At 51.4% G+C, this 26,359-nt stretch overlaps 1 protein-coding gene across 1 annotated transcript; it reads right to left on the bottom strand.

Annotated features, from left to right (window-relative positions):
* On the bottom strand, positions 1–20,545 carry SLC25A11 (solute carrier family 25 member 11). The gene is given in 9 exon segments (XM_073547068.1): positions 1–1,953; positions 14,762–14,813; positions 14,998–15,097; positions 15,196–15,286; positions 15,362–15,452; positions 15,537–15,743; positions 15,841–15,993; positions 20,335–20,458; positions 20,461–20,545. Coding segments are annotated over 9 exon segments (1,059 nt in total). The 3' UTR covers positions 1–1,797.
* Between the last annotated feature and the right edge of the window lie 5,814 nt (positions 20,546–26,359).

Below are 26,359 nucleotides of genomic sequence, written 5' to 3'. Positions count from 1 at the left end.
TTGCACCAAAACCACATTTTATTCAGATTTCCTTATACGTTTTCATCCTGGTTAGGCCGACGAGATGGCGATACCGGAGCCCGTTTCCCATACGCAGCCGCTAGTGACTTACGGGATGCCATTTTGCCGAGGAGACCGGAGAATTATTACGGTCACTCCAAGATCTCCACCATCCAGATCAATAAAAAAAAAAAAGCGTGTGGCGATGTGCGAACGTATGTGCATATACACCTCTATATCACCTGGGTGCGCCCATATATTCACACCCTGAAATAAATACTGCGACCAACCCCACTAGGAGTGTCCGGGGGGCTAGGGGACCCCTAAACTATGGCCATTGAGATCATGTTAAGGTAGCCATACTTGTTTAGTGCCTACATGCCTGAGACATTTAGCGCCTTGTGTCAAAGTTTGATAAAACCCAAGGTATTACGGCCCACTTACAAAATGGCAGCCTTAAAGGGATTGTCCACCTTTGGGGATATGGTTGTTTTTTTCTTTACTTAAATGAATATATAAATATTTTTTGTAATAGGGTTTAATTAAAAATTTTGCACCGTTAACCTGGAAAAGACAATTTGTTCTCCTGAACCATTGAACTTTGATGTGGTCTGTGGTCAAAGACAGACAGCGCAACACAGACTATAGAAGGCAGACGGTGCAAAATTTTTAATGAAACTCAATTGCAAAAATGATTGTTCTAGCCTCAAATATATTAATTTAAGAAAAAAAACAAACAAACAACAAAAGAGGAAAACCCCCTTTAAATCTGATGGCTCAAAAATGGCATCCAATACTTAGCCGTAAGTGGAGCCATTACACAAAGTATGTGATTCTATGAATGGAGGTGGCGGCAGCAGAACTCAATATTAAACCTACAAAAAAAAAAAAAAAAAAAAAAAGGGAGACCCTCAAAGTAAAGCGAAAGGGGGGGGGAAAGGAACGGGGCTAAACTACCCCTGCTTAAAGGGCCCTCATCAAATAAAAAGTCTCTGGCTCCTCCCCAAGTTCCCCGTAAAAAGCGCTCCGCACTATCCCTGACGTGTTGATCGATTGCACTGTAGTATTACCGGTAAGTGTGTTTTGTACTTTAAGCTCATGATCTGTAAATCAAGCTCAGGTGGGTCTGATCTGCTGGGATTTGTAGTCCTCAGCCAGCGTCACGCCACCCACAAGCCTTTTAAAGCAACAACAATAACAAAAGAATAACTGACAATGAGGCGGAGCTGTGCCAGGTCCTGCACTCCGCACAGCCTGCACTATATTAAATAAGAATTCATTAAGACGCTAAGGTCGGGGAATGCAGTAAACAAAAAAAATTTGCAATTTTTTTTAACCAAAAAGAAAAAAATATTTAGGTTCTTAAGCCTTTTCCAAGAAACAAACACTGAAAAATTAAAGCGAGGCATTTAAAGAGCAATTTCACACTGAACAGTATATTGCACGCTCCTCATGGGAGGGGCTAAGAGCCCTGAGAGGAAGCCCCGCCCATGCCCAGAGGACTGAAGGTGGTGACTACAAGACCATAAAAAAAAATGTGAAGAGGATTCTTCTTCTTTTACACTTTGGTGATGATCCCCTTTAGGTATAAATAATAATTGTGTGGAACTGCCCTGAAAATGGGAAAGCATTAAATAAAGCAAATACCCTGGATGCCCTCATCCCCTGCCCCACCACAGAGGTGACCGGCCGGAGGGGCGGTGCTCCCTGCTTGAGATGTAGGTGGACGAGGGCGATCGCGGTTCCTGCAGGGTTTGTGCCAGTAGGTTGGATAAAGCCGCTGCCGCTCCAGTCCCATCATCCGCTCAGGAAGAACTGCTTATAGTACTTGTTCATCTGCTCCAGGAAGATAAAAGTCAAAACCGTGTGAGGTCCCAGCCGGGCGTAGTACGGGGTGAAGCCCTTCCACAGGCTGAAGAAGCCCTCATATCTGACCACCTTCATCAGAACGTCCTACAGTAGAGAAACACGGGGTAAAAAAATGTGTCATCTGCTGCGCTCACTACTCTGCTGGTGTACATACATTACATATCCAGAGTTACCTTTCGTACTATCCTCCAGAGCTGCACTCACTATTCTGCTGGTGCAGTCACTGTGAACATACATTACATTACTGATCCTATAATGTATCTACACAGTAACTGCACCAGCAGAATAGTGAGTGCAGCTCTGGAATATAATACAGGATGTAACTCAGGATCAGTAATGTAATGTATGTACACAGTGACTGCACCAGCAGAATAGTGTGTGCAGCTCTGGAGTATAAATTCCAGTATAAATTTAAAAGGCTGAACTTTTAAATTCCTATTTTGCATCTGTTTTCTCTCAGAAAGGAAATGCAACATCAACTGTTATTCACTGTCCTATTAAGGGAATAGAAGAATCCAGGATATCCATAAACAGAAAGATAGTGAGGAAACACTTAGCTAGCCTAAATGAATTCAAGTCTCCAGGTCCAGATGAATTACACCCCAGAGTACTGAAGGAGATAGCAGAAGAAATTTTTGAACCCCTCTCTATAATCTTTGAAAATTCTTGGAGAACAGGAGAAGTGCCAGAAGACTGGAGAAGAGCAAATGTTGTTCCTATCTTCAAAAAGGGGAAGAAGGTGGACCCAGGTAACTATAGGCCGGTGAGTCTGACTTCTATACCAGGAAAGATCTTTGAACAAATTATTAAACAACATGTATGTCAATACCTGGATAAGAATGAAGTGATTAAACAGAGTCAGCATGGGTTTGTAACTAATAAGTCATGTCAGACTAACTTAATTTCCTTCTATGACGGTATCACTGATTGGGTGGATCAAGGAAATGCTGTAGATATAGTATATCTTGACTTCAGCAAAGCATTTGACAAAGTCTCTCATACAATCCTTATTGAAAAAATGATTAAGTATGGAATGGACAAGGCAACTGTTAGGTGGATTCATAACTGGCTTAGTGATCGGACCCAAAGAGTGGTCGTAAATGGCTGCACATCCAGTTGGAAGAATGTCTCAAGTGGGGTACCACAGGGCTCTGTCCTGGGCCCTGTATTGTTCAACATCTTTATCAACGATTTAGATGAAGGAATTGAGGGTAAACTGATTAAATTTGCTGATGACACAAAGCTAGGAGGGATAGCTAATACTAGAGAAGAGAGAGAGAGGATTCAAAAAGATTTAAATAAACTGGAGAAGTGGGCAGCAACTAACAGAATGGTTTTTAACAGGGAGAAATGCAAAGTACTACATCTGGGCAATAAAAATGGAAAAAGCATATATAGAATGGGAGGAATAGGGCTAAGTGACAGCACATGTGAAAAAGACTTGGGTATACTAATAGATCACAGACTGAATATGAGTCAACAGTGTGATGCAGCAGCAAAAAAGGCAAATGCAATTCTAGGATGTATTAACAGAAGCATACAGTCTAGATCACGTGAAGTCATTATTTCCCTCTACTCCTCTTTGGTCAGACCTCATCTGGAATATTGTGTCCAGTTTTGGGCACCACATTTTAAAAAAGACATCAACAAACTGGAGCAAGTTCAGAAAAGAGCGACCAGAATGGTGACCGGTCTGCAAACCCTGTCTTATGAGGAAAGGTTGCAGGATTTGGGAATGTTTAGTTTGCAAAAGAGAAGACTGAGAGGAGACTTAATAGCTGTCTACAAATATCTAAAGGGCTGTCACATTGTAGAAGGATCAACTTTATTCTCATTTGCACAAGGAAAGACTAGAAGCAATGGGATGAAACTGAATGGGAGGAGACACAGATTAGATATTAGAAAAAACTTTTTGACAGTTAGAGTGATCAATGAGTGGAACAGGCTGCCACGAGAAGTGGTGAGTTCTCCTTCAATGGAAGTCTTCAAACAGAGGCTGGACAGACATCTGACTGGGATGATTTAGCGAATCCTGCTTTGAGCAGGGGGTTGGACCAGATGGCCCAGGAGGTCCCTTCCAACTCTACGATTCTATGATTCTATGATTCTAATACAGGATGTAACTCAGGATCAGTAATGTAATGTATGTACACAGTGACTGCACCAGCAGAAGAGTGAGTGCAGCTCTGGAGTATAATACAGGATGTAACTCAGGATCAGTAATGTAATGTATGTACACAGTGACGGCACCAGCAGAATAGTGAGTGCAGCTCTGGAGTATAATACAGGATGTCACTCAGGATCAGTAATGTAATGTATATACACAGTGACTGCACCATCAGAATTGTGAGTGCAGCTCTGGAGTATAATACAGGATGTAACTCAGGATCAGTAATGTAATGTATGTACACAGTGACTGCACCAGCAGAAGAGTGAGTGCAGCTCTGGAGTATAATACAAGAGGTAACTCAGGATCAGTAATGTATGTACACAGTGACTGCACCAGCAGAATAGTGAGTGCAGCTCTGGAGTATAATACAGGATGTAAGTCAGGATCAGTAATGTAATGTATGTACACAGTGACGGCACCAGCAGAATAGTGAGTGCAGCTCTGGAGTATAATACAAGAGGTAACTCAGGATCAGTAATGTAATGTATGTACACAGTGACGGCACCAGCAGAATAGTGAGTGCAGCTCTGGGTATAATACAGGATGTAACTCAGGATCAGTAATTTGTGTACACAGTGACTGCACCAGCAGAATAGTGAGTGCAGCTCTGGAGTATAATACAGGATGTAACTCAGGATTCGTAATGTAATGTATGTACACAGTGACTGCACCGGCAGAATAATGAGTGCAGCTCTGGAGTATAATACAGGATGTAACTCAGGATGAGTAATGTAATGTATGTACACAGTGACTGCACCAGCAGAATAGTGAGTGCAGCTCTGGAGTATAATACAGGATGTAACTCAGGATCAGTAATGTAATGTATGTACACAGTGACTGCACCAGCAGAATAGTGAGTGCAGCTCTGGGGTATAATACAGGAGTTAACTCAGGATCAGTAATGTAATGTGTGTACACAGTGACTGCACCAGCAGAATAGTGAGTGCAGCTCTGGAGTATAATACAGGATGTAACTCAGGATCAGTAATGTAATGTATGTACACAGTGACGGCACCAGCAGAAGAGTGAGTGCAGCTCTGGAGTATAATACAAGAGGTAACTCAGGATCAGTAATGTATGTACACAGTGACTGCACCAGCAGAATAGTGAGTGCAGCTCTGGAGTATAATACAGGATGTAACTCAGGATCAGTAATGTAATGTATGTACACAGTGACGGCACCAGCAGAATAGTGAGTGCAGCTCTGGAGTATAATACAAGAGGTAACTCAGGATCAGTAATGTAATGTATGTACACAGTGACGGCACCAGCAGAATAGTGAGTGCAGCTCTGGGTATAATACAGGATGTAACTCAGGATCAGTAATTTGTGTACACAGTGACTGCACCAGCAGAATAGTGAGTGCAGCTCTGGAGTATAATACAGGATGTAACTCAGGATTCGTAATGTAATGTATGTACACAGTGACTGCACCGGCAGAATAATGAGTGCAGCTCTGGAGTATAATACAGGATGTAACTCAGGATCAGTAATGTAATGTATGTACACAGTGACGGCACCAGCAGAATAGTGAGTGCAGCTCTGGAATATAATACAAGAGGTAACTCAGGATCAGTAATGTAATGTATGTACACAGTGGCTGCACCAGCAGAATAGTGAGTGCAGCTCTGGAGTATAATACAGGATGTCACTCATGATCAGTAATGTAACGTGTTATGATTTAGTGACCGTAGGAGGCAGACACAAAAACAGAAGCTACGTCCAGAAAACCAGAGAAGTTGGCAACTATCCGATTGCAGACCCCTGAACCTATCAACACAACTAGCAGTAGCCGTGGGGGGTTCCTACGGTGCCCTGGACCCCTCGAACACAGCCGGAGAACTATATAGCCTAAAGATAGAAAGGGAAATCTAAATTGCCCCAGAGCAAACCCCAAAGTAAAAGGCAGCCCCCAACATATAATGACAGTGAAGCAAGATGAAAAAACACTGACACAGATAGAAAGATAGGCTGAGCAAACATTGGGGCCCAATCTAATCTAAACAGGAAAGGAAAGGAAAGGAAAGCGGCTGTCTGCAATCGGCAAAAAACCCTATTAAAAACATAGGCCAGCAAGCTGAAATGGAAAAAGACCCTGAAGCAACTAAGCTTCAAAACTAAATCAGCACTCTGGTATTTTCAGGAGACAGAGCTAAGGCCGGTTTCACATTAGCGCTTTTTAAGCGCACGCACGGCCGGGGGTAGCTCCGCCCCCGAGCCGACTCTCTGCCCGGCGTGCCCGCCCCTTGCTTGTAGCGCCGCCTACTAGCGGACAGCGGCGCCTGCGATCGGCGCACCCTATCTTTAGAATAGGGTGCGCAGATCGTGCACAGGCCGTGCGCTAGTTGCGCTTTGACCTGCGCTGCGCACTTTTGACGGTGCGCCGTGCGCGCCAAAATCAAACTTTTCGGATTTTGGCGCGCACGGCGCACCGTCAAAAGTGCGCAGCGCAGGTCAAAGCGCAACTAGCGCATGGCCTGCGCACGATCTGCGCACCCTATGCTAAAGATAGGGTGCGCCGATCGCAGGCGCCGCTGTCCGCTAGTAGGCGGCGCTACAAGCAAGGGGCGGGCACGCCGGGCAGAGAGCCGGCTCGGGGGCGGAGCTACCCCCGGCCGTGCGTGCGCTTAAAAAGCGCTAATGTGAAACCGGCCTAAGGAGTTCAGCTCACCCCAGCAGGGAATGGCTGAAATCCAGAAAAAAACAAAGCAAGGCACAAATGCAAAAAGCAAGGAAGAAAACTTAGCTTTAGCAGAGCAGGAATTCAGACTGGACTCTAAGGATACCACAGAGAAATCACCCGCAGGGAGAATGGGCGTATGCAGCCTTATATCCAGTCTGTGACTCCACTCAGCCAGTCATCATCATTAATCTCAGGTGTCTGATAATCAGACTCACTACCTCTCCTTACCAGAAGAGGGAGTTCCTCGGGCCTCAGTGATGAAGGGGAAAATGAACTCACAACAGTACCTCCCCCTTGAGGAGGGGTCACCGAACCCTCAACCACGCCACCAGGGCGATCAGGGTGTGCCTGATGAAAGGCACGCACCAGTCTTTTAGCATGAACATCAGAGGCAGAGACCCAGGAATTATCCTCCTGACCATAACCCTTCCACTTAACCAAATACTGGAGTCTCCGTCTAGCCAGACGAGAATCCAGTACTTTCTCTACCTCATATTCAATGTTACCTTCAACCAATACAGGGTCTGGAGGTGCCACCCCAGGAACAACAGGTTCAACAAATCTCTTCAACAAGGACTTATTGAACACATTATGGATTTTAAATGTGACAGGAAGAGCCAAACGAAAAGAGACCGGATTAATAATCTCCAAAATCTTGTAAGGTCCAATAAATCTAGGCTTAAACTTAGGAGAAGCCACCTTCATAGCAATATTTTTTGATGATAACCACACCAAATCACCAACCTTAAACTGGGGACCAATGGTCCTATGTCGGTTGGAAAACCGCTGGGCCTTTTCCTGGGAGAGAGAGAACTTATCCACCACTTGGTCCCAGATCTGGTGCATTCTCTCCACCACAGTGTCAACACCTGGGCAGGCAGAGGGCTCCACCTGCCCTGAAGAAAATCGAGGATGAAACCCAAAGTTACAAAAAAAAGGTGACATCAAAGTGGCAGAACTAGCTCTATTATTTAAAGGAAATTCGGCCAAGGGTAAAAATGAAACCCAATCATCCTGATCAGCGGAAATAAAACATCTCAAATACGACTCCAAGGTCTGGTTTGTTCTCTCTGTCTGCCCATTGGTCTGAGGGTGAAAGGCAGAGGAGAAGGACAACTGAATTCCCAGCTTGGAACAGAAAGTTCTCTAAAATCTAGACACAAACTGAACTCCTCTGTCAGACACAATGTTCTCAGGAATCCCGTGCAAGCGAACCACCTGTTGCAAAAACAGGGGCACCAACTCAGAGGAAGACGGCAACTTAGGGAGTGGTACAAGATGAACCATCTTAGAGAACCTATCACAAATCACCCAAATAACAGTCATTCTTTGAGAGACAGGCATATCGGAGATGAAATCCATTGAAATATGGGTCCATGGCCTCCTGGGGACCGGCAAAGGCATCAACAACCCACTAGAGCGGGAGCATGATTTAGACCGGGAGCACGTCCCACAGGACTGCACAAAATTCCTGACATCACGAGACAAGGAGGGCCACCAAAAAGACCGACTCACAAGATCTCTAGTACCAAAAATACCTGGATGACCAGCCAAAGCAGAGCAATGAACTTCAGACATCACTCTCTTCTTCCACTGGTCAGGAACATACAACTTTCCACTGGGACAACGCTCAGGCTTGTCTCTCTGGAATTCTTCCAGAGCACGTCTCAAATCGGGCGAGATGGCAGAAAGAACTACCCCTTCGCCTAAGATGGTAGCAGGTTTGGTCACCACAGGAGAATCAGCAAAGAAACTCCTAGAGAGTGCGTCTGCCTTGACATTCTTAGTTCCAGGAAGAAAAGAAACCACAAAATCAAAACGTGTAAAAAACAAGGCCCACCTAGCCTGTCTAGGGTTCAAGCGCTTAGCTGACTCTAGATAAATCAAATTCTTGTGGTCGGTGAGGACCACGACTTGATGCTTAGCTCCATCCAACCAATGTCTCCACTCCTCAAATGCCCATTTCATGGCCAACAGTTCCCGATTCCCCACGTCGTAGTTACGTTCAGATGGAGAGAACTTTCGGGAAAAGAAAGCACAGGGATTCATTTTAGATGTTACAGGATCCTTTTGGGACAAAACAGCTCCTGCACCAATCTCAGAAGCATCCACCTCTACCTGGAACGGAAGTGAGACATCAGGTTGCCGCAAAACCGGGGCGGAGGTGAATCTTCGCTTTAACTCCTGAAAGGAAAAAACAGCCTCCGGAGACCAATTTAACACATCAGCACCCTTTTAGTCAAATCAGTCAATGGCTTGGCAATACTAGAAAATTTTGCTATAAATTTCCGATAAAAATTAGCAAAACCCAAAAACTTCTGGAGGGCCTTCAAAGAAGTGGGCTGAACCCAATCATAAATGGCCTGTACCTTGGCCGGGTCCATTTCAATAGTTGACGGAGACAAAATAAATCCCAAAAATGAAATCCTCTGTACCCCAAAAAGGCATTTAGATCCCTTGACATACAGGGAATTCTCCCTCAAGATCCGGAACACAGTCCAAACATGTTCCACATGAGAATCCCAATCCTTGGAGAAGATCAAAATATCATCCAGATAGATAATCAAAAATTTATCGACAAAATCTCGGAAAATATCGTTCATGAAGCACTGGAAGACAGAAGGGGCATTAGTGAGCCCAAAAGGCATCACCAGGTACTCAAAATGTCCCTCCGGAGTATTAAACGCCGTCTTCCATTCATCCCCATGCTTAATGCGAATAAGATTATACGCCCCCCTGAGGTCAAGCTTGGTAAAGCAGCAAGCACCTTTAACTCTAGAGAATAGATCCGAAATCAGGGGTAACGGATACTGATATTTAACAGTAATTTTGTTGAGGGCACGATAATCAATACAAGGCCTTAATGATCCATCCTTTTTGGCTACAAAAAAAAAAACGGCACCTAAGGGTGAAGAGGATGGTCTAATATGACCCTTCTCCAACGCCTCCTTAATATAGGATCGCATAGCCTTGTGCTCGGGTACAGATAAATTGAAAAGCCGACCCTTAGGAAATTTACACCCCGGGCTCAGTTCAATTGCACAGTCATAACTCCTATGAGGAGGCAAGGACGCAGACTCATTCTCACTAAATACATCATAAAAGTCCGCCAAATAATCAGGAACATCATGCGACTGGGGAGAGGTGGAGAAAACAGGAGCATCACTAAGGGCACACTGACAACCCCAACTCACCACAGACACAGATTTCCAATCCAAAACTGGATTATGAATTTGCAACCAGGGAAACCCCAGAACAATGGCATCATGCAAATTATGCAACACCAAAAATCTGCAATTTTCTTGATGGTCTGGGGCGACCCGCATTACCACCTGGGTCCAAAACTGGGGTTTATTTTTTGCCAAAGGAGTAGCATCAATCCCCCTCAAAGGGATAGGCGTCTGCAGAGGTGTCATCGGAAATCCACAACGTTTAGCAAAATCCAAGTCCATTAGGTTTAGAGCTACTCCCGAATCCACAAAAGCCTTGGCGGAAAATGTGGACAGGGAGCAGATCAGAGTAATAGCCAGAAGAAACTTAGGTTGAACACCACCAACAGAAAACGTGTGTGCAAAGCGTTTCTCTCGTTTAGGACAGGCAGAAATAATATGCGAGGCATCTCCACAGAAAAAACACAACTTATTACGCCTTCTGAACTCCTAACGCTGCTCTCTGGACAAAACTCTATCACATTGCATAGGTTCAGACATTTGTTCAACAGGTGGCAACACCTCTCGTGCAGTTTTGCGTTAACACTAACGCCGATCAACCTGAATGGCTAATGACATAGAATCGTCAAGACCAGAGGGAACAGGAAATCCCACCATAGTATCTTTTACGGCTTCTGACAAACCCTTCTGAAAGAGAGCAGCCAAGGCATTATCATTCCAGGTAGTAAGGACCGCCCACTTTCAGAATTTTTGACAGTACGATTCTGCAGAATCTCGACCCTGGTTCAATGCCAGCAGGGTCTTTTCAGCCTGATCAATGGCATTAGGTTCGTCATACAACAACCCCAAGGCCTGAAAAAATGCGTTCACATTAGTCAGAATAGGATCATCAGGTTTCAAAGAAAACGCCCAATCCTGGGGATCGCCGCGCAGCAAAGAGATGACAATTTTAACCTGCTGCGCGGAGCTCCCTGACGAGTTAGGCTTCAAGGCAAAAAGTAATTTACAATTATTTTTGAAATTCAAAAATTTAGACCGATCACCACAAAATACATCAGGTGTAGGAATCTTTGGTTCAGCAGCATGTGAATGAGCAAGGTAGGCGGAAATTCCCCGCACTTCCGCAGCGAGCTGCTCCACACGATCAGACAATTGCTTTATCCCCATTGAGAGAAAAAAAAATTCCCCCTACGGCCTCAGAGATATAGAGGAAAAAATATACACACTTTTTTTTTGCAATTCTTTCCTGCTATTGAGTACCCTAGGATCTGCGGTCAGGCGGGTGATTCTGTTATGATTGAGTGACCGTAGGAGGCAGACACAAAAATAGAAGCTACGTCCAGAAAACCAGAGGAGCTGGCAACTATCCGATTGCAGACCCCTGAACCTATCAACACAACTAGCAGTAGCCGTGGGGGTACCTACGGTGCCCTGGACCCCTCGAACACAGCCGGAGGACTATATAGCCTAAAGATAGAAAGGGAAATCTAAACTGCCCCAGAGCAGACCCCAAAGTAAAAGGCAGCCCCCAACATATAATGACGGTGAAGCAAGATGAAAAAACACTGACACAGATAGAAAGATAGACTGAGCAAACGTTGGGGCCCAATCTAATCTAAACAGGAAAGGAAAGGAAAGCGGCTGTCTGCAATCGGCAAAAAACCCTATTAAAAACATAGGCCAGCAAGCTGAAATGGAAAAAGACCCTGAAGCAACTAAGCTTCAAAACTAAATCAGCACTCTGGTATTTTCAGGAGACAGAGCTAAGGAGTTCAGCTCACCCCAGCAGGGAATGGCTGAAATCCAGAAAAAACAAAGCAAGGCACAAATGCAAAAAGCAAGGAAGAAAACTTAGCTTTAGCAGAGCAGGAATTCAGACTGGACTCCAAGGATCCACAGAGAAATCACCCGCAGGGAGAATGGGCGTATGCAGCCTTATATCCAGTCTGTGACTCCACTCAGCCAGTCATCATCATTAATCTAAGGTGTCTGATAATCAGACTCACTACCTCTCCTTACCAGAAGAGGGAGTTCCTCGGGCCTCAGTGATGAAGGGGAAAATGAACTCACAACAGTAATGTATGTACACAGTGACTGCACCAGCATAATAGTGAGTGCAGCTCTGGGGTATAATACAGGATGTAACTCAGGATCAGTAATGTAATGTATGTACACAGTGACTGCACCAGCAGAAGAGTGAGTGCAGCTCTGGAGTATAATACAGGATGCAACTCAGGATCAGTAATGTAATGTATGTACACAGTGACGGCACCAGCAGAATAGTGAGTGCAGCTCTGGAGTATAATACAGGATGTCACTCAGGATCAGTAATGTAATGTATGCACACAGTGACGGCACCAGCAGAATAGTGAGTGCAGCTCTGGAGTATAATACAGGATGTCACTCAGGATCAGTAATGTAATGTATGTACACAGTGACTGCACCAGCAGAATAGTGAGTGCAGCTCTGGAGTATAATACAGGATGCAACTCAGGATCAGTAATGTAATGTATGTACACAGTGACGGCACCAGCAGAATAGTGAGTGCAGCTCTGGAGTATAATACAGGATGTCACTCAGGATCAGTAATGTAATGTATATACACAGTGTGTTGTGAGTTCATTTTCCCCTTTACCACTGAGGCCCGATGAACTCCCTCTTCTAGTAAAAAAAGATAGTGAGCCTGATTTTCAGGCATCTGGGTCTAATGATGATGATTGGCTGAGTGGAGTTTCTGACTGGATATAAGGCTGTCCATGCCCGTCTGCTCTGCGGGTGACTTCTCTGTGGATCATTGGATACCAGTCTGAATTCCTGCTCTCCAAAAGCTAAGTTTTCTGCTCTGCCGTTTGCATTTGTACGTCGTTTTTGTTTTTCTGGATTTCTGTCATTCCCTGCTGGGGTGAGCTGAATTCCTTTAGCTCTGTCTTCAGAAAATACCTGAGTGCTGATATAGTTTTTGAAGCCTAGATGCTTCAGGGCCTTTTTTCATATCAGCCTGTTGGCTTATTTCTTTTCAGGGTTTTTGCAGATTGCAGCTGTCCTATCCTGTCCTATTTTAGTGCGTTTAGTGGGCCCCATTGTTTACTCAGCCTATCTTTCTATCTGTGTGTGTGTTTTTTCATCTTGCTTCACCGTCATTAAATGTTGGGGGCTGCCTTTCACTTTGGGGTCTGCTCTGGGGCAGGTTAGTTTTCCTTTTCTGTCTTTAGGCTATTTAGTTTCTCCGGCTGTGATCGAGGGGTCTAGGGCACCGTAGGAACCCCCCACGGCTACTGATAGTTGTGTTGTTAGGTTCAGGAGTCTGCAATCTGATAGTTGCCAACTTCTCCGGTTTTCTGGACTTAGCTGCTATTTTTGTGTCTGCCTCCTACGGTGACTCATTCATAACAGTGACTGCACCATCAGAATTGTGAGTGCAGCTCTGGAGTATAATACAGGATGTAACTCAGGATCAGTAATGTAATGTATGTACACAGTGACGGCACCAGCAGAACAGTGTGTGCAGCTCTGGAGTATAATACAGGATGTCACTCAGGATCAGTAATGTAATGTATATACACAGTGACTGCACCATAAGAATTGTGAGTGCAGCTCTGGAGTATAATACAGGATGTAACTCAGGATCAGTAATGTAATGTATGTACACAGTGACTGCACCATAAGAATTGTGAGTGCAGCTCTGGAGTATAATACAGGCTGTAACTCAGGATCAGTAATGTAATGTATGTACACAGTGACGGCACCAGCAGAACAGTGAGTGCAGCTCTGGAGTATAATACAGGATGTAACTCAGGATCAGTAATGTAATGTATGTACACAGTGACTGCACCAGCAGAATAATGAGTGCAGCTCTGGAGTATAATACAGGATGTAACTCAGGATCAGTAATGTAATGTGTGTACACAGTGACTGCACCAGCATAATAGTGAGTGCAGCTCTGGAGTATAATACAGGATGTAACTCAGGATCAGTAATGTAATGTATGTACACAGTGACTGCACCAGCAGAATAGTGAGTGCAGCTCTGGAGTATAATACAGGATGTCACTCAGGATCATAATGTATAATAATGTAATGTATGTACACAGTGACTGCACCAGCAGAAGAGTGAGTGCAGCTCTGGAGTATAATACAGGATGTCACTCAGGATCATAATGTATAATAATGTAATGTATGTACACAGTGACTGCACCAGCAGAAGAGTGAGTGCAGCTCTGGAGTATAATACAGGATGCAACTCAGGATCAGTAATGTAATGTATGTACACAGTGACTGCACCAGCATAATAGTGAGTGCAGCCCTGGAGTCTAATACAGGATGTAACTCAGGATCAGTAATGTATGTACACAGTGACTGCACCAGCAGAATAGTGAGTGCAGCTCTGGAGTGTAATACAGGATGTAACACAGGATCTGTAATGTATGTACACAGTGACTGCACCAGCAGAATAGTGAGTGCAGCTCTGGAGTATAATACAGGATGCAACTCAGGATCAGTAATGTAATGTATGTACACAGTGACTGCACCAGCAGAATAGTGAGTGCAGCTCTGGAGTATAATACAGGATGTCACTCAGGATCAGTAATGTAATGTATGTACACAGTGACTGCACCAGCAGAAGAGTGAGTGCAGCTCTGGAGTATAATACAGGATGTAACTCAGAATCAGTAATGTAATGTACACAGTGACTGCACCAGCAGAATAGTGAGTGCAGCTCTGGGGTATAATACAGGATGTACCAGTGTAGATGACCTGGATCGCGGCTCTCTAGGGGACATACTGTGCACAGCTGCTGATCTGTTACATTTGGGGCCCTGCGCGCTCACACACGTGCTCTGCTCCCCTCTGTGCAGTCGGCAGCACTCACCAGTCCATTCTTATACTCCGGTTTCCCGTCGATCATCCGCATGTTCTGTATCCTGTGGGCGGGGAGAGAAGTTATTGCAGTTATATCCCACTCCGGACCACTCTGCCACGGCACCGTCCCTTTAAGTGTCCGGCTTAGCTGTAGTCGGAGCACACCGTGTCTGAACCAGGAGGCTCTGGATGAGCTGAGCAATGGCTTCCTCCTGTAAGAGAGCAGGTTTTAGCTGTGAATCTTACCTGGTCTTGGCGATGTCCACAGGCATGGAGGCGGCGGTGGTGACCAGGCCACTGATCATACTGGCACAGAAGTGGCAGAGAATGTCATCCCGGAAATATCCTGCAGGACAAGGACAGATGATCAGGAGCTGATCCTACCCTACACAGCCGGACACCTCCATGCTCACGGTCTCCATCCTCCCGGGGTAGCTCTCTCACCAGAATCCAGAAGGGCCTGCTTGGATTGGGAGTAGGAGGCCAGCTGGGCAGCGTTGACCACCACGGCCCGTGCCATCGTGGGAATACAGCCCTGGAGGAGAGAGAAGGGTCAGGGTGACTGCAGGGTAGGAGGCAACTGGCACCCTGCATGGACTACTACACCCACCCTCCACAGCGTGGTGATGCCCTCCTCCCGCGACATCCTGACCAGGGCATTGAAGACGTTGCTGTATCCTCTCCTCTGGTCGGCGGGTAACCTGCACGAGAAGGAGAGCACCAAGAACATGGAGGGGCAAACAACACTCTCAGCGACCACCGGGGGCGCTCTCTGGAAACTTTACCTTCCATCAGCAGTCATCCTGATTAGCGCCACCTCGGCCGGAGTCCCCACAAAGGCCCCCGTGGCCCCGGCCGTCATCCCGATAGCTGCCTTCATGAAGAAGTTGGGGGGAGTCCCGTCCGCCTTGGTCAGCTTCTCGAAGAGAATGGTGTAGATCCCCAGACGGGTGGTCGTGTACGTCGCCTGACGCAGCAAACCAGCGGACAACCTGAAAACAGGGCGAGGGGTTAATACAGATGGAAGAGACTGTGCCGCCCCCTGCAGGGCGGCAGAGAGGGGTTACGAGACCATCAGTGAGGTCTCACCCAGTGTAGATCCCTCGCAGACCCTCGTTCCTCAGGATGCTGCCCACGGCATGGAAGCTGGTCTTGTACTCCTTGGTCTTGGCGCCCTCTCCGCTCAGCTGCATGCGGTTCTTCACCAGATCCAGCGGCTGCACGAACACGGTGGCGCCCATCCTGTGTGGGGGAGCAGAGGGTGTTAGTGCCGGGGAGAGCGCCCCCTACAGAAATAATCCCAGAAGAGAACATGGCGGCTCCTGTGATCAGTGCGGAGGTCAGTCACCTCCTGGCAGACATCCTGCAGGGTCACCACACCAGGGTCACCACCGGCCCCTCACCCCACCAGGGTCACCACCGGCCCCTCACCCCACCAGGGTCACCACCGGCCCCTCACCCCACCAGGGTCACCACCGGCCCCTCACCCCACCAAGGTCACCACCGGCCCCTCACCCCACCAGAGTCACCACCGGCCCCTCACCCCACCAGAGTCACCACCGGCCCCTCACCCCACCAGAGTCACCACCGGCCCCTCAACCCACCCGGGTCACCACCGGCCCCTCAACCCACCCGGGTCACCACCGGCCCCTCAACCCACCCGGGTCACCACCGGCCCCTCACCCCACCCGGGTCACCACCGGCCCCTCTCCCCACCAGAGTCACCACCGGCCCCTCACCCCACCAGAGTCACCACCGGCCCCTCACCCCACCAGAGTCACCACCGGCCCCTCACCCCACCAGAGTCACCACCGGCCCCTCACCCCACCAGAGTCACCACCGGCCCCTCACCCCACCAGAGTCACCACCGGCCCCTCACCCCACCAGAGTCACCACCGGCCCCTCACCCCACCAGAGTCACCACCGGCCCCTCACCCCACCAGAGTCACCAACGGCCCCTCACCCCACCAGAGTCACCAACGGCCCCTCACCCCACCAGAGTCACCACCGGACCCTCACCCCACCAGAGTCACCACCGGACCCTCACCCCACCAGGGTCACCACCGGACCCTCACCCCACCAGAATCACCACCGGCCCCTCACCCCACCAGAGTCACCACCGGCCCCTCACCCCACCCGGGTCACCACCGGCCCCTCACCCCACCCGGGTCACCACCGGCCCCTCACCCCACCAGGGTCACCACCGGCCCCTCACCCCACCAGGGTCACCACCGGCCCCTCACCCCACCAGGGTCACCACCGGCCCCTCACCCCACCAGGGTCACCACCGGCCCCTCACCCCACCAAGGTCACCACCGGCCCCTCACCCCACCAAAGTCACCACCGGCCCCTCACCCCACCAGAGTCACCACCGGCCCCTCACCCCACCAGAGTCACCACCGGCCCCTCACCCCACCAGAGTCACCACCGGCCCCTCACCCCACCAGAGTCACCACCGGCCCCTCAACCCACCCGGGTCACCACCGGCCCCTCACCCCACCCGGGTCACCACCGGCCCCTCAACCCACCCGGGTCATCACCGGCCCCTCACCCCACCAGGGTCACCACCGGCCCCTCAACCCACCCGGGTCATCACCGGCCCCTCACCCCACCAGGGTCACCACCGGCCCCTCACCCCACCAGAGTCACCACCGGCCCCTCACCCCACCAGAGTCACCACCGGCCCCTCACCCCACCAGAGTCACCACCGGCCCCTCACCCCACCAGAGTCACCACCGGCCCCTCACCCCACCAGAGTCACCACCGGCCCCTCACCCCACCAGAGTCACCACCGGCCCCTCACCCCACCAGAGTCACCACCGGCCCCTCACCCCACCAGAGTCACCACCGGCCCCCTCACCCCACCAGAGTCACCACCGGCCCCTCACCCCACCAGAGTCACCACCGGCCCCTCACCCCACCAGAGTCACCACCGGCCCCTCACCCCACCAGAGTCACCACCGGACCCTCACCCCACCAGAGTCACCACCGGACCCTCACCCCACCAGGGTCACCACCGGACCCTCACCCCACCAGAATCACCAACGGCCCCTCACCCCACCAGAATCACCACCGGACCCTCACCCCACCAAGGTCACCACCGGCCCCTCAACTAACCAGGGTCACCACCGGCCCCTCACCCCACCAGAGTCACCACCGGCCCCTCACCCCACCAGAGTCACCACCGACCCCTCACCCCACCAGAGTCACCACCGGCCCCTCACCCCACCAGAGTCACCACCGGACCCTCACCCCACCAGAGTCACCACCGGACCCTCACCCCACCAGAGTTACCACCGGACCCTCACCCCACCAGAGTCACCACCGGACCCTCACCCCACCAGGGTCACCACCGGACCCTCACCCCACCAGGGTCACCACCGGACCCTCACCCCACCAGGGTCACCACCGGACCCTCACCCCACCAGGGTCACCACCGGACCCTCACCCCACCAGAGTCACCACCGGACCCTCACCCCACCAGGGTCACCACCGGACCCTCACCCCACCAGGGTCACCACCGGCCCCTCACCCCACCAGAGTCACCAACGGCCCCTCACCCCACCAGAGTCACCACAGGACCCTCACCCCACCAGGATCATGGACAGATGGAAGCTCACATGAACTGTACTCTGTAATGTCTGTACATGATGGGAGTTGCAGTACCACAGCCACAGAGGGGCCAGGTGCCTGATCAGGACTATACACTGCAACAACCCATCAGCTGAAACTGTGGCATATACATAGGAGCCTGGGACTGTATTACACTGATACACTGTAACAACCCCTCAGCTGTGACTGTGGAATATACATAGGAGCCTGGGACTGTATTACACTGATACACTGTAACAATCTCTCAGCAGGTGTTGGCTCAGTGATCAGACTTTCCCCTGTACAGCGGAGCTCTCTCCTCACTGATCGGACAGGGGGCAGTCAGCGGTAGTAGGGGGTTACTGGGGCTGCTGTCAGCGGTAGTGGGGGGGTTACTGGGGCTGCTGTCAGCGGTAGTGGGGGGGTTACTGGGGCTGCTGTCAGCGGTAGTGGGGGGGTTACTGGAGCAGTCAGCGGTAGTGGGGGGGGTTACTGGAGCAGTCAGCGGTAGTAGGGGGTTACTGGGGCTGCTGTCAGCGGTAGTGGGGGGGTTACTGGGGCTGCTGTCAGCGGTAGTGGGGGGGTTACTGGAGCAGTCAGCGGTAGTGGGGGGGTTACTGGAGCAGTCAGCGGTAGTGGGGGGGGTTACTGGGGCTGCTGTCAGCGGTAGTGGGGGGGTTACTGGGGCTGCTGTCAGCGGCAGTGGGGGGGTTACTGGGGCTGCTGTCAGCGGCAGTGGGGGGGTTACTGGGGCTGCTGTCAGCGGCAGTGGGGGGGTTACTGGGGCTGCTGTCAGCGGCAGTGGGGGGGTTACTGGGGCTGCTGTCAGCGGCAGTGGGGGGGTTACTGGGGCTGCTGTCAGCGGCAGTGGGGGGGTTACTGGGGCTGCTGTCAGCGACAGTGGGGGGGTTACTGGGGCTGCTGTCAGCGACAGTGGGGGGGTTACTGGGGCTGCTGTCAGCGGCAGTGGGGGGGTTACTGGAGCAGTCAGCGGTAGTGGGGGGGTTACTGGAGCAGTCAGCGGTAGTGGGGGGGTTACTGGGACTGCTGTCAGCGGTAGTGGGGGGGGTTACTGGGACTGCTGTCAGCGGTAGTAGGGGGGGTTACTGGGGCTGTCAGTGGTAGTGGGGGGTTTACTGTGGCAGTCAGTGGTAGTGGGGGGTTACTGGGGCAGTCAGTGGTAGTGGGGGGGTTACTGGGGCAGTCAGTGGTAGTGGGGGGGTTACTGGGACAGTCAGTGGTAGTGGGGGGGTTACTGGGACAGTCAGTGGTAGTGGGGGGGTTACTGGGACAGTCAGTGGTAGTGGGGGGGTTACTGGGACAGTCAGTGGTAGTGGGGGGGTTACTGGGACAGTCAGTGGTAGTGGGGGGTTACAGGGGCACGTAGCAGTCAGTATAAGGGGGGCTCATTAGCATATATATCAGTGACACACAGCCCCCACCTCCTCTTAGGAGGTTCTGCAGTAGCAGCGGTGTCCCCTATAACCAGTGCCCTGCAGGCTGCAGACATCATCCCCTCATTACACCACTTTCTGTCCTTCTCCTATGACTGGAGTCGCCGTCCTTCCTTCCTTCCTCCCCTCCACCATCACACATGCCGGATTTACCCAGTTGTCACCCTTCCCTTTCACTTTATTGAAACCGTCAGCATGCAGGCTGCCAGGCTGGATGCCGCCAATGAAGGATTCCTGTGCTGGACAGTCTGCTCAGCATCCGCAGCCTCCCCGCTGACGGTTTCCATGCACCTTTATATACATATGACATAGTTACAGAAGGATGTCAGCGATTATAACCATAGATTATGACACAGCGTTATAACAGACACATTACACAACTATACAGCCAGACACCCCTACACAGACACAATGGTACAGTCCAGGACTATTCCTTATAAGGAAGATACCATTACTCATGAAAAACTATAGGGGAGCACCAATTATGAAAGATTAACTAGAGGGTAGCTTCGTCAATAATTCGGGTCAGAAACATTACCCGGCCAGCCCCCCGAAGAGGAACTTGATGGCCTTGGGGGAGGTCCTCTCTTTGCCGCTCGCTGTCGCCATCTTGTCACCGACTGACCGGAGAGACCCCCAAGGTGACACGGGAGGTGTGTGAGCTCAGGGTGAGGGGCGTGGCTTGATGACGTAACCACGGCCGGACGAGCCGACATATTGGAAGAGGGCAGGTGGTCTCCGCCGGCCATCTTTGAAACGGGAGAAGCAAAAACAAGGAAAAGGCAATAATGAGGTATAATATGAAAGCAGCTGATGAGAGCTCGTCAGTAAAGCTATTTGCTGCCAAATTCTATATTTATAGTGGAAATATCCCTATATTACGGTTAAGGGCAGACTGTAGCGGCAGCCATTTTGGAATGTGGATAATGTTTGCACGTTTGTAGCAATAAAGTTTTCATTTTAAAATAAATTTTACAACTTCAAAGATTTAGAAAATGGATCACTGTTTATTTTTATATTTTGTTTAGGCAGACAGGTCGGCCATTGAAACATGAGAGTGAACTGCGGCTATAAACCTGCATCCTCGTTACACAGTGATAACGCTACATGTTGGAGCCACTGGGCTGCCATGACAGTTGTGTCTCCATGGTAACATGGTTTTCTCATATCTCCTCTTCTGAGACATTGTCGCCCCAAGCCGCAGTCACATGACTCCGAATTCACGTTCCCAGAAGATGCCCTGACATGGATCTGGTGACTGATCAATGGTGGAGGGAGAGAACCTCCCACAGGAGGAGGACTACAAGCGCCACCATGTTCAGGCCTCATATGTGGTGACTAATGATCTGGTTATCAGGGATATTGCCGGTCAGAGATCTCTGATCAGTGCGATCATTAATGATTAACCATAATTAGTACATTAGTCTGAGGAGAAAGTGCAGGAAGGTGAGATGGCGACGGGCGGTCACATCAACAACTCATCATATACAGAAAGTGAGAGTCACCGACTAGAGACAGACACCTAGGATCAAGACTGGGTCTCCTCCACCCTCAGTGCAGCCACACTGTACAGGGAAGTGGTCTCCTCCACCCTCAGAGCAGCCAGACTGTACAGGAACGTGGTCTCCTCCACCCTCAGTGCAGCCATACTGTACAGGGACGTGGTCTCCTCCACCCTCAGAGCAGCCAGACTGTACAGGAACGTGGTCTCCTCCACCCTCAGTTCAGCCATACTGTACAGGGACGTGGTCTCCTCCACCCTCAGTGCAGCCACACTGTACAGGGACGTGGTCTCCTCCACCCTCAGTGCAGCCATACTGTACAGGGACGTGGTCTCCTCCACCCTCAGTGCAGCCATACTGTACAGGGACGTGGTCTCCTCCACCCTCAGTGCAGCCACACTGTACAGGGACGTGGTCTCCTCCACCCTCAGTGCAGCCATACTGTACAGGGACGTGGTCTCCTCCACCCTCAGTGCAGCCATACTGTACAGGGATGTGGTCTCCTCCACCCTCAGTGCAGCCACACTGTATAGGGACGTGGTCTCCTCCACCCTCAGTGCAGCCATACTGTACAGGGACGTGGTCTCCTCCACCCTCAGTGCAGCCACACTGTACAGGGACGTGGTCTCCTCCACCCTCAGTGCAGCTACACTGTACAGGGACGTGGTCTCCTCCACCCTCAGTGCAGCCACACTGTACAGGGAAGTGGTCTCCTCCACCCTCAGTGCAGCCACACTGTATAGGGACGTGGTCTCTTCCACCCTCAGAGCAGCCATACTGTACAGGGACGTGGTCTCCTCCACCCTCAGTGAAGCCACCCTATACAGGTCGTGGTCTCCTACACCCTCAGTGCAGTCACCCTGTACAGGTCGTGGTCTCCTCCACCCTCAGTGCAGTCACCCTGTTGAGGACGTGTTCTCCTCCACCCTCAGTGCAGTCACCCTGTTGAGGTCGTGGTCTCCTCCACCCTCAGTGCAGCCACACTGTATAGGGACGTGGTCTCCTCCACCCTCAGTGCAGCCATACTGTATAGGGACGTGGTCTCCTCCACCCTCAGTGCAGCCATACTGTACAGGGACGTGGTCTCCTCCACCCTCAGTGCAGTCACCCTGTGCAGGACGTGTTCTCCTCCACCCTCAGTGCAGTCACCCTGTGCAGGACGTGTTCTCCTCCACCCTCAGTGCAGTCACCCTGTTGAGGTCGTGGTCTCCTCCACCCTCAGTGCAGTCACTCTGTTCAGGTCGTGGTCTCCTCCACCCTCAGTGCAGTCACTCTGTTCAGGTCGTGGTCTCCTCCACCTTCAGTGCAGTCACTCTGTTCAGGTCGTGGTCTCCCCCACCCTCAGTGCAGCCACACTGTATAGGGACGTGGTCTCTTCCACCCTCAGTGCAGCCATACTGTACAGGGACGTGGTCTCCTCCACCCTCAGTGCAGCCACACTGTACAGGGACGTGGTCTCCTCCACCCTCAGTGCAGCTACACTGTACAGGGACGTGGTCTCATCCACCCTCAGTGCAGCCACACTGTACAGGGAAGTGGTCTCCTCCACCCTCAGTGAAGCCACACTGTATAGGGATGTGGTCTCCTCCACCCTCAGTGCAGCCACACTGTATAGGGACGTGGTCTCCTCCACCCTCAGTGCAGCCACACTGTACAGGGACGTGGTCTCCTCCACCCTCAGTGCAGCCATACTGTACAGGGACGTGGTCTCCTCCACCCTCAGTGCAGCCATACTGTACAAGGATGTGGTCTCCTCCACCCTCAGTGCAGCCACACTGTATAGGGACGTGGTCTCCTCCACCCTCAGTGCAGTCATACTGTACAGGGACGTGGTCTCCTCCACCCTCAGTGCAGCTACACTGTACAGGGACGTGGTCTCATCCACCCTCAGTGCAGCCACACTGTACAGGGAAGTGGTCTCTTCCACCCTCAGTGAAGCCACACTGTATAGGGATGTGGTCTCCTCCACCCTCAGTGCAGCCACACTGTATAGGGACGTGGTCTCCTCCACCCTCAGTGCAGCCACACTGTACAGGGACGTGGTCTCCTCCACCCTCAGTGCAGCCATACTGTACAGGGACGTGGTCTCCTCCACCCTCAGTGCAGCCATACTGTACAAGGATGTGGTCTCCTCCACCCTCAGTGCAGCCACACTGTATAGGGACGTGGTCTCCTCCACCCTCAGTGCAGTCATACTGTACAGGGACGTGGTCTCCTCCACCCTCAGTGCAGCCATACTGTACAGGGATGTGGTCTCCTCCACCCTCAGTGCAGCCACACTGTATAGGGACGTGGTCTCCTCCACCCTCAGTGCAGCCATACTGTACAGGGACGTGGTCTCCTCCACCCTCAGTGAAGCCACTCTGTACAGGTCGTGGTCTCCTACACCCTCAGTGCAGTCACCCTGTACAGTCGTGTTCTCCTCCACCCTCAGTGCAGTCACCCTGTTGAGGACGTGTTCTCCTCCACCCTCAGTGCAGTCACTCTGTTCAGGTCGTGGTCTCCTCCACCCTCAGTGCAGCCACACTGTATAGGGACGTGGTCTCCTCCACCCTCAGTGCAGCCATACTGTATAGGGACGTGGTCTCCTCCACCCTCAGTGCAGCCATACTGTACAGGGACGTGGTCTCCTCCACCCTCAGTGCAGTCACTCTGTGCAGGACGTGTTCTCCTCCACCCTCAGTGCAGTCACCCTGTGCAGGACGTGTTCTCCTCCACCCTCAGTGCAGTCACCCTGTTGAGGTCGTGGTCTCCTCCACCCTCAGTGCAGTCACTCTGTTCAGGTCGTGGTCTCCTCCACCCTCAGTGCAGTCACTCTGTTCAGGTCGTGGTCTCCTCCACCCTCAGTGCAGCCACACTGTATAGGCATGTGGTCTCCACCACCCTCAGTGCAGCCATACTGTACAGGTCGTGGTCTCCTCCACCCTCAGTGCAATCACCCTGTACAGGTGTGGTCTCCTCCGCCCTCAGTACAGTCACCCTGTTGAGGTCGTGGTCTCCTCCACCCTCAGTGCAGTCACCCTGTTGAGGTCGTGGTCTCCTCCACCCTCAGTGCAGTCACCCTGTTGAGGACGTGTTCTCCTCCACCCTCAGTGCAGTCACCCTGTTGAGGTCGTGGTCTCCTCCACCCTCAGTGCAGTCACCCTGTGCAGGACGTGTTCTCCTCCACCCTCAGTGCAGTCACCCTGTTGAGGTTGTGGTCTCCTCCACCCTCAATGCAGTCACTCTGTTCAGGTCGTGGTCTCCTCCACCCTCAGTGCAGTCACTCTGTTCAGGTCGTGGTCTCCTCCACCCTCAGTGCAGTCACCCTGTTGAGGTCGTGGTCTCCCCCACCCTCAGTGCAGCCACACTGTATAGGGACGTGGTCTCCTCCACCCTCAGTGCAGCCACACTGTACAGGGACGTGGTCTCCTCCACCCTCAGTGCAGCTACACTGTACAGGGACGTGGTCTCCTCCACCCTCAGTGCAGCCACACTGTACAGGGAAGTGGTCTTCTCCACCCTCAGTGAAGCCACACTGTATAGGGATGTGGTCTCCTCCACCCTCAGTGCAGCCACACTGTATAGGGACGTGGAGTCCTCCACCCTCAGAGCAGCCATACTGTACAGGGACGTGGTCTCCTCCACCATCAGTGCAGCCATACTGTACAGGGACGTGGTCTCCTCCACCCTCAGTGCAGCCACACTGTACAGGGACGTGGTCTCCTCCACCCTCAGTGCAGCCATACTGTACAGGGACGTGATCTCCTCCACCCTCAGTGCAGCCATACTGTACAGGGATGTGGTCTCCTACACCCTCAGTGCAGCCACACTGTATAGGGACGTGGTCTCCTCCACCCTCAGTGCAGCCATACTGTACAGGGACGTGGTCTCCTCCACCCTCAGTGCAGCCATACGGTACAGGGATGTGGTCTTCTCCACCCTCAGTGCAGCCACACTGTATAGGGATGTGGTCTCCTCCACCCTCAGTGCAGCCATACTGTACCGGGACGTGGTCTCATCCACCCTCAGTGAAGCCACTCTGTACAGGTCGTGGTCTCCTACACCCTCAGTGCAGTCACCCTGTACAGTCGTGTTCTCCTCCACCCTCAGTGCAGTCACCCTGTTGAGGACGTGTTCTCCTCCACCCTCAGTGCAGTCACTCTGTTCAGGTCGTGGTCTCCTCCACCCTCAGTGCAGCCACACTGTATAGGGACGTGGTCTCCTCCACCCTCAGTGCAGCCATACTGTATAGGGACGTGGTCTCCTCCACCCTCAGTGCAGCCATACTGTACAGGGACGTGGTCTCCTCCACCCTCAGTGCAGTCACCCTGTGTAGGACGTGTTCTCCTCCACCCTCAGTGCAGTCACCCTGTTGAGGTCGTGGTCTCCTCCACCCTCAGTGCAGTCACTCTGTTCAGGTCGTGGTCTCCTCCACCCTCAGTGCAGTCACTCTGTTCAGGTCGTGGTCTCCTCCACCCTCAGTGCAGCCACACTGTACAGGGACGTGGTCTCCTCCACCCTCAGTGCAGCCACACTGTATAGGGATGTGGTCTCCTCCACCCTCAGTGCAGCCATACTGTACAGGTCGTGGTCTCCTCCACCCTCAGTGCAATCACCCTGTACAGGTGTGGTCTCCTCCACCCTCAGTGCAGTCACCCTGTTGAGGTCGTGGTCTCCTCCACCCTCAGTGCAGTCACCCTGTTGAGGACGTGTTCTCCTCCACCCTCAGTGCAGTCACCCTGTTGAGGTCGTGGTCTCCTCCACCCTCAGTGCAGTCACCCTGTTGAGGTCGTGGTCTCCTCCACCCTCAGTGCAGTCACCCTGTGCAGGACGTGTTCTCCTCCACCCTCAGTGCAGTCACCCTGTGCAGGACGTGTTCTCCTCCACCCTCAGTGCAATCACCCTGTACAGGTGTGGTCTCCTCCACCCTCAGTGCAGTCACCCTGTTGAGGTCGTGGTCTCCTCCACCCTCAGTGCAGTCACCCTGTTGAGGATGTGTTCTCCTCCACCCTCAGTGCAGTCACCCTGTTGAGGTCGTGGTCTCCTCCACCCTCAGTGCAGTCACCCTGTTGAGGTCGT

Source organism: Dendrobates tinctorius, unplaced genomic scaffold (genome assembly GCF_039654945.1).
Source record: "Dendrobates tinctorius isolate UK_male_01 unplaced genomic scaffold, ASM3965494v1 ptg000151l, whole genome shotgun sequence".
Classification (NCBI taxonomy): domain Eukaryota; kingdom Metazoa; phylum Chordata; class Amphibia; order Anura; family Dendrobatidae; genus Dendrobates; species Dendrobates tinctorius.
This window is presented reverse-complemented; position numbering and strand designations above follow the sequence as displayed.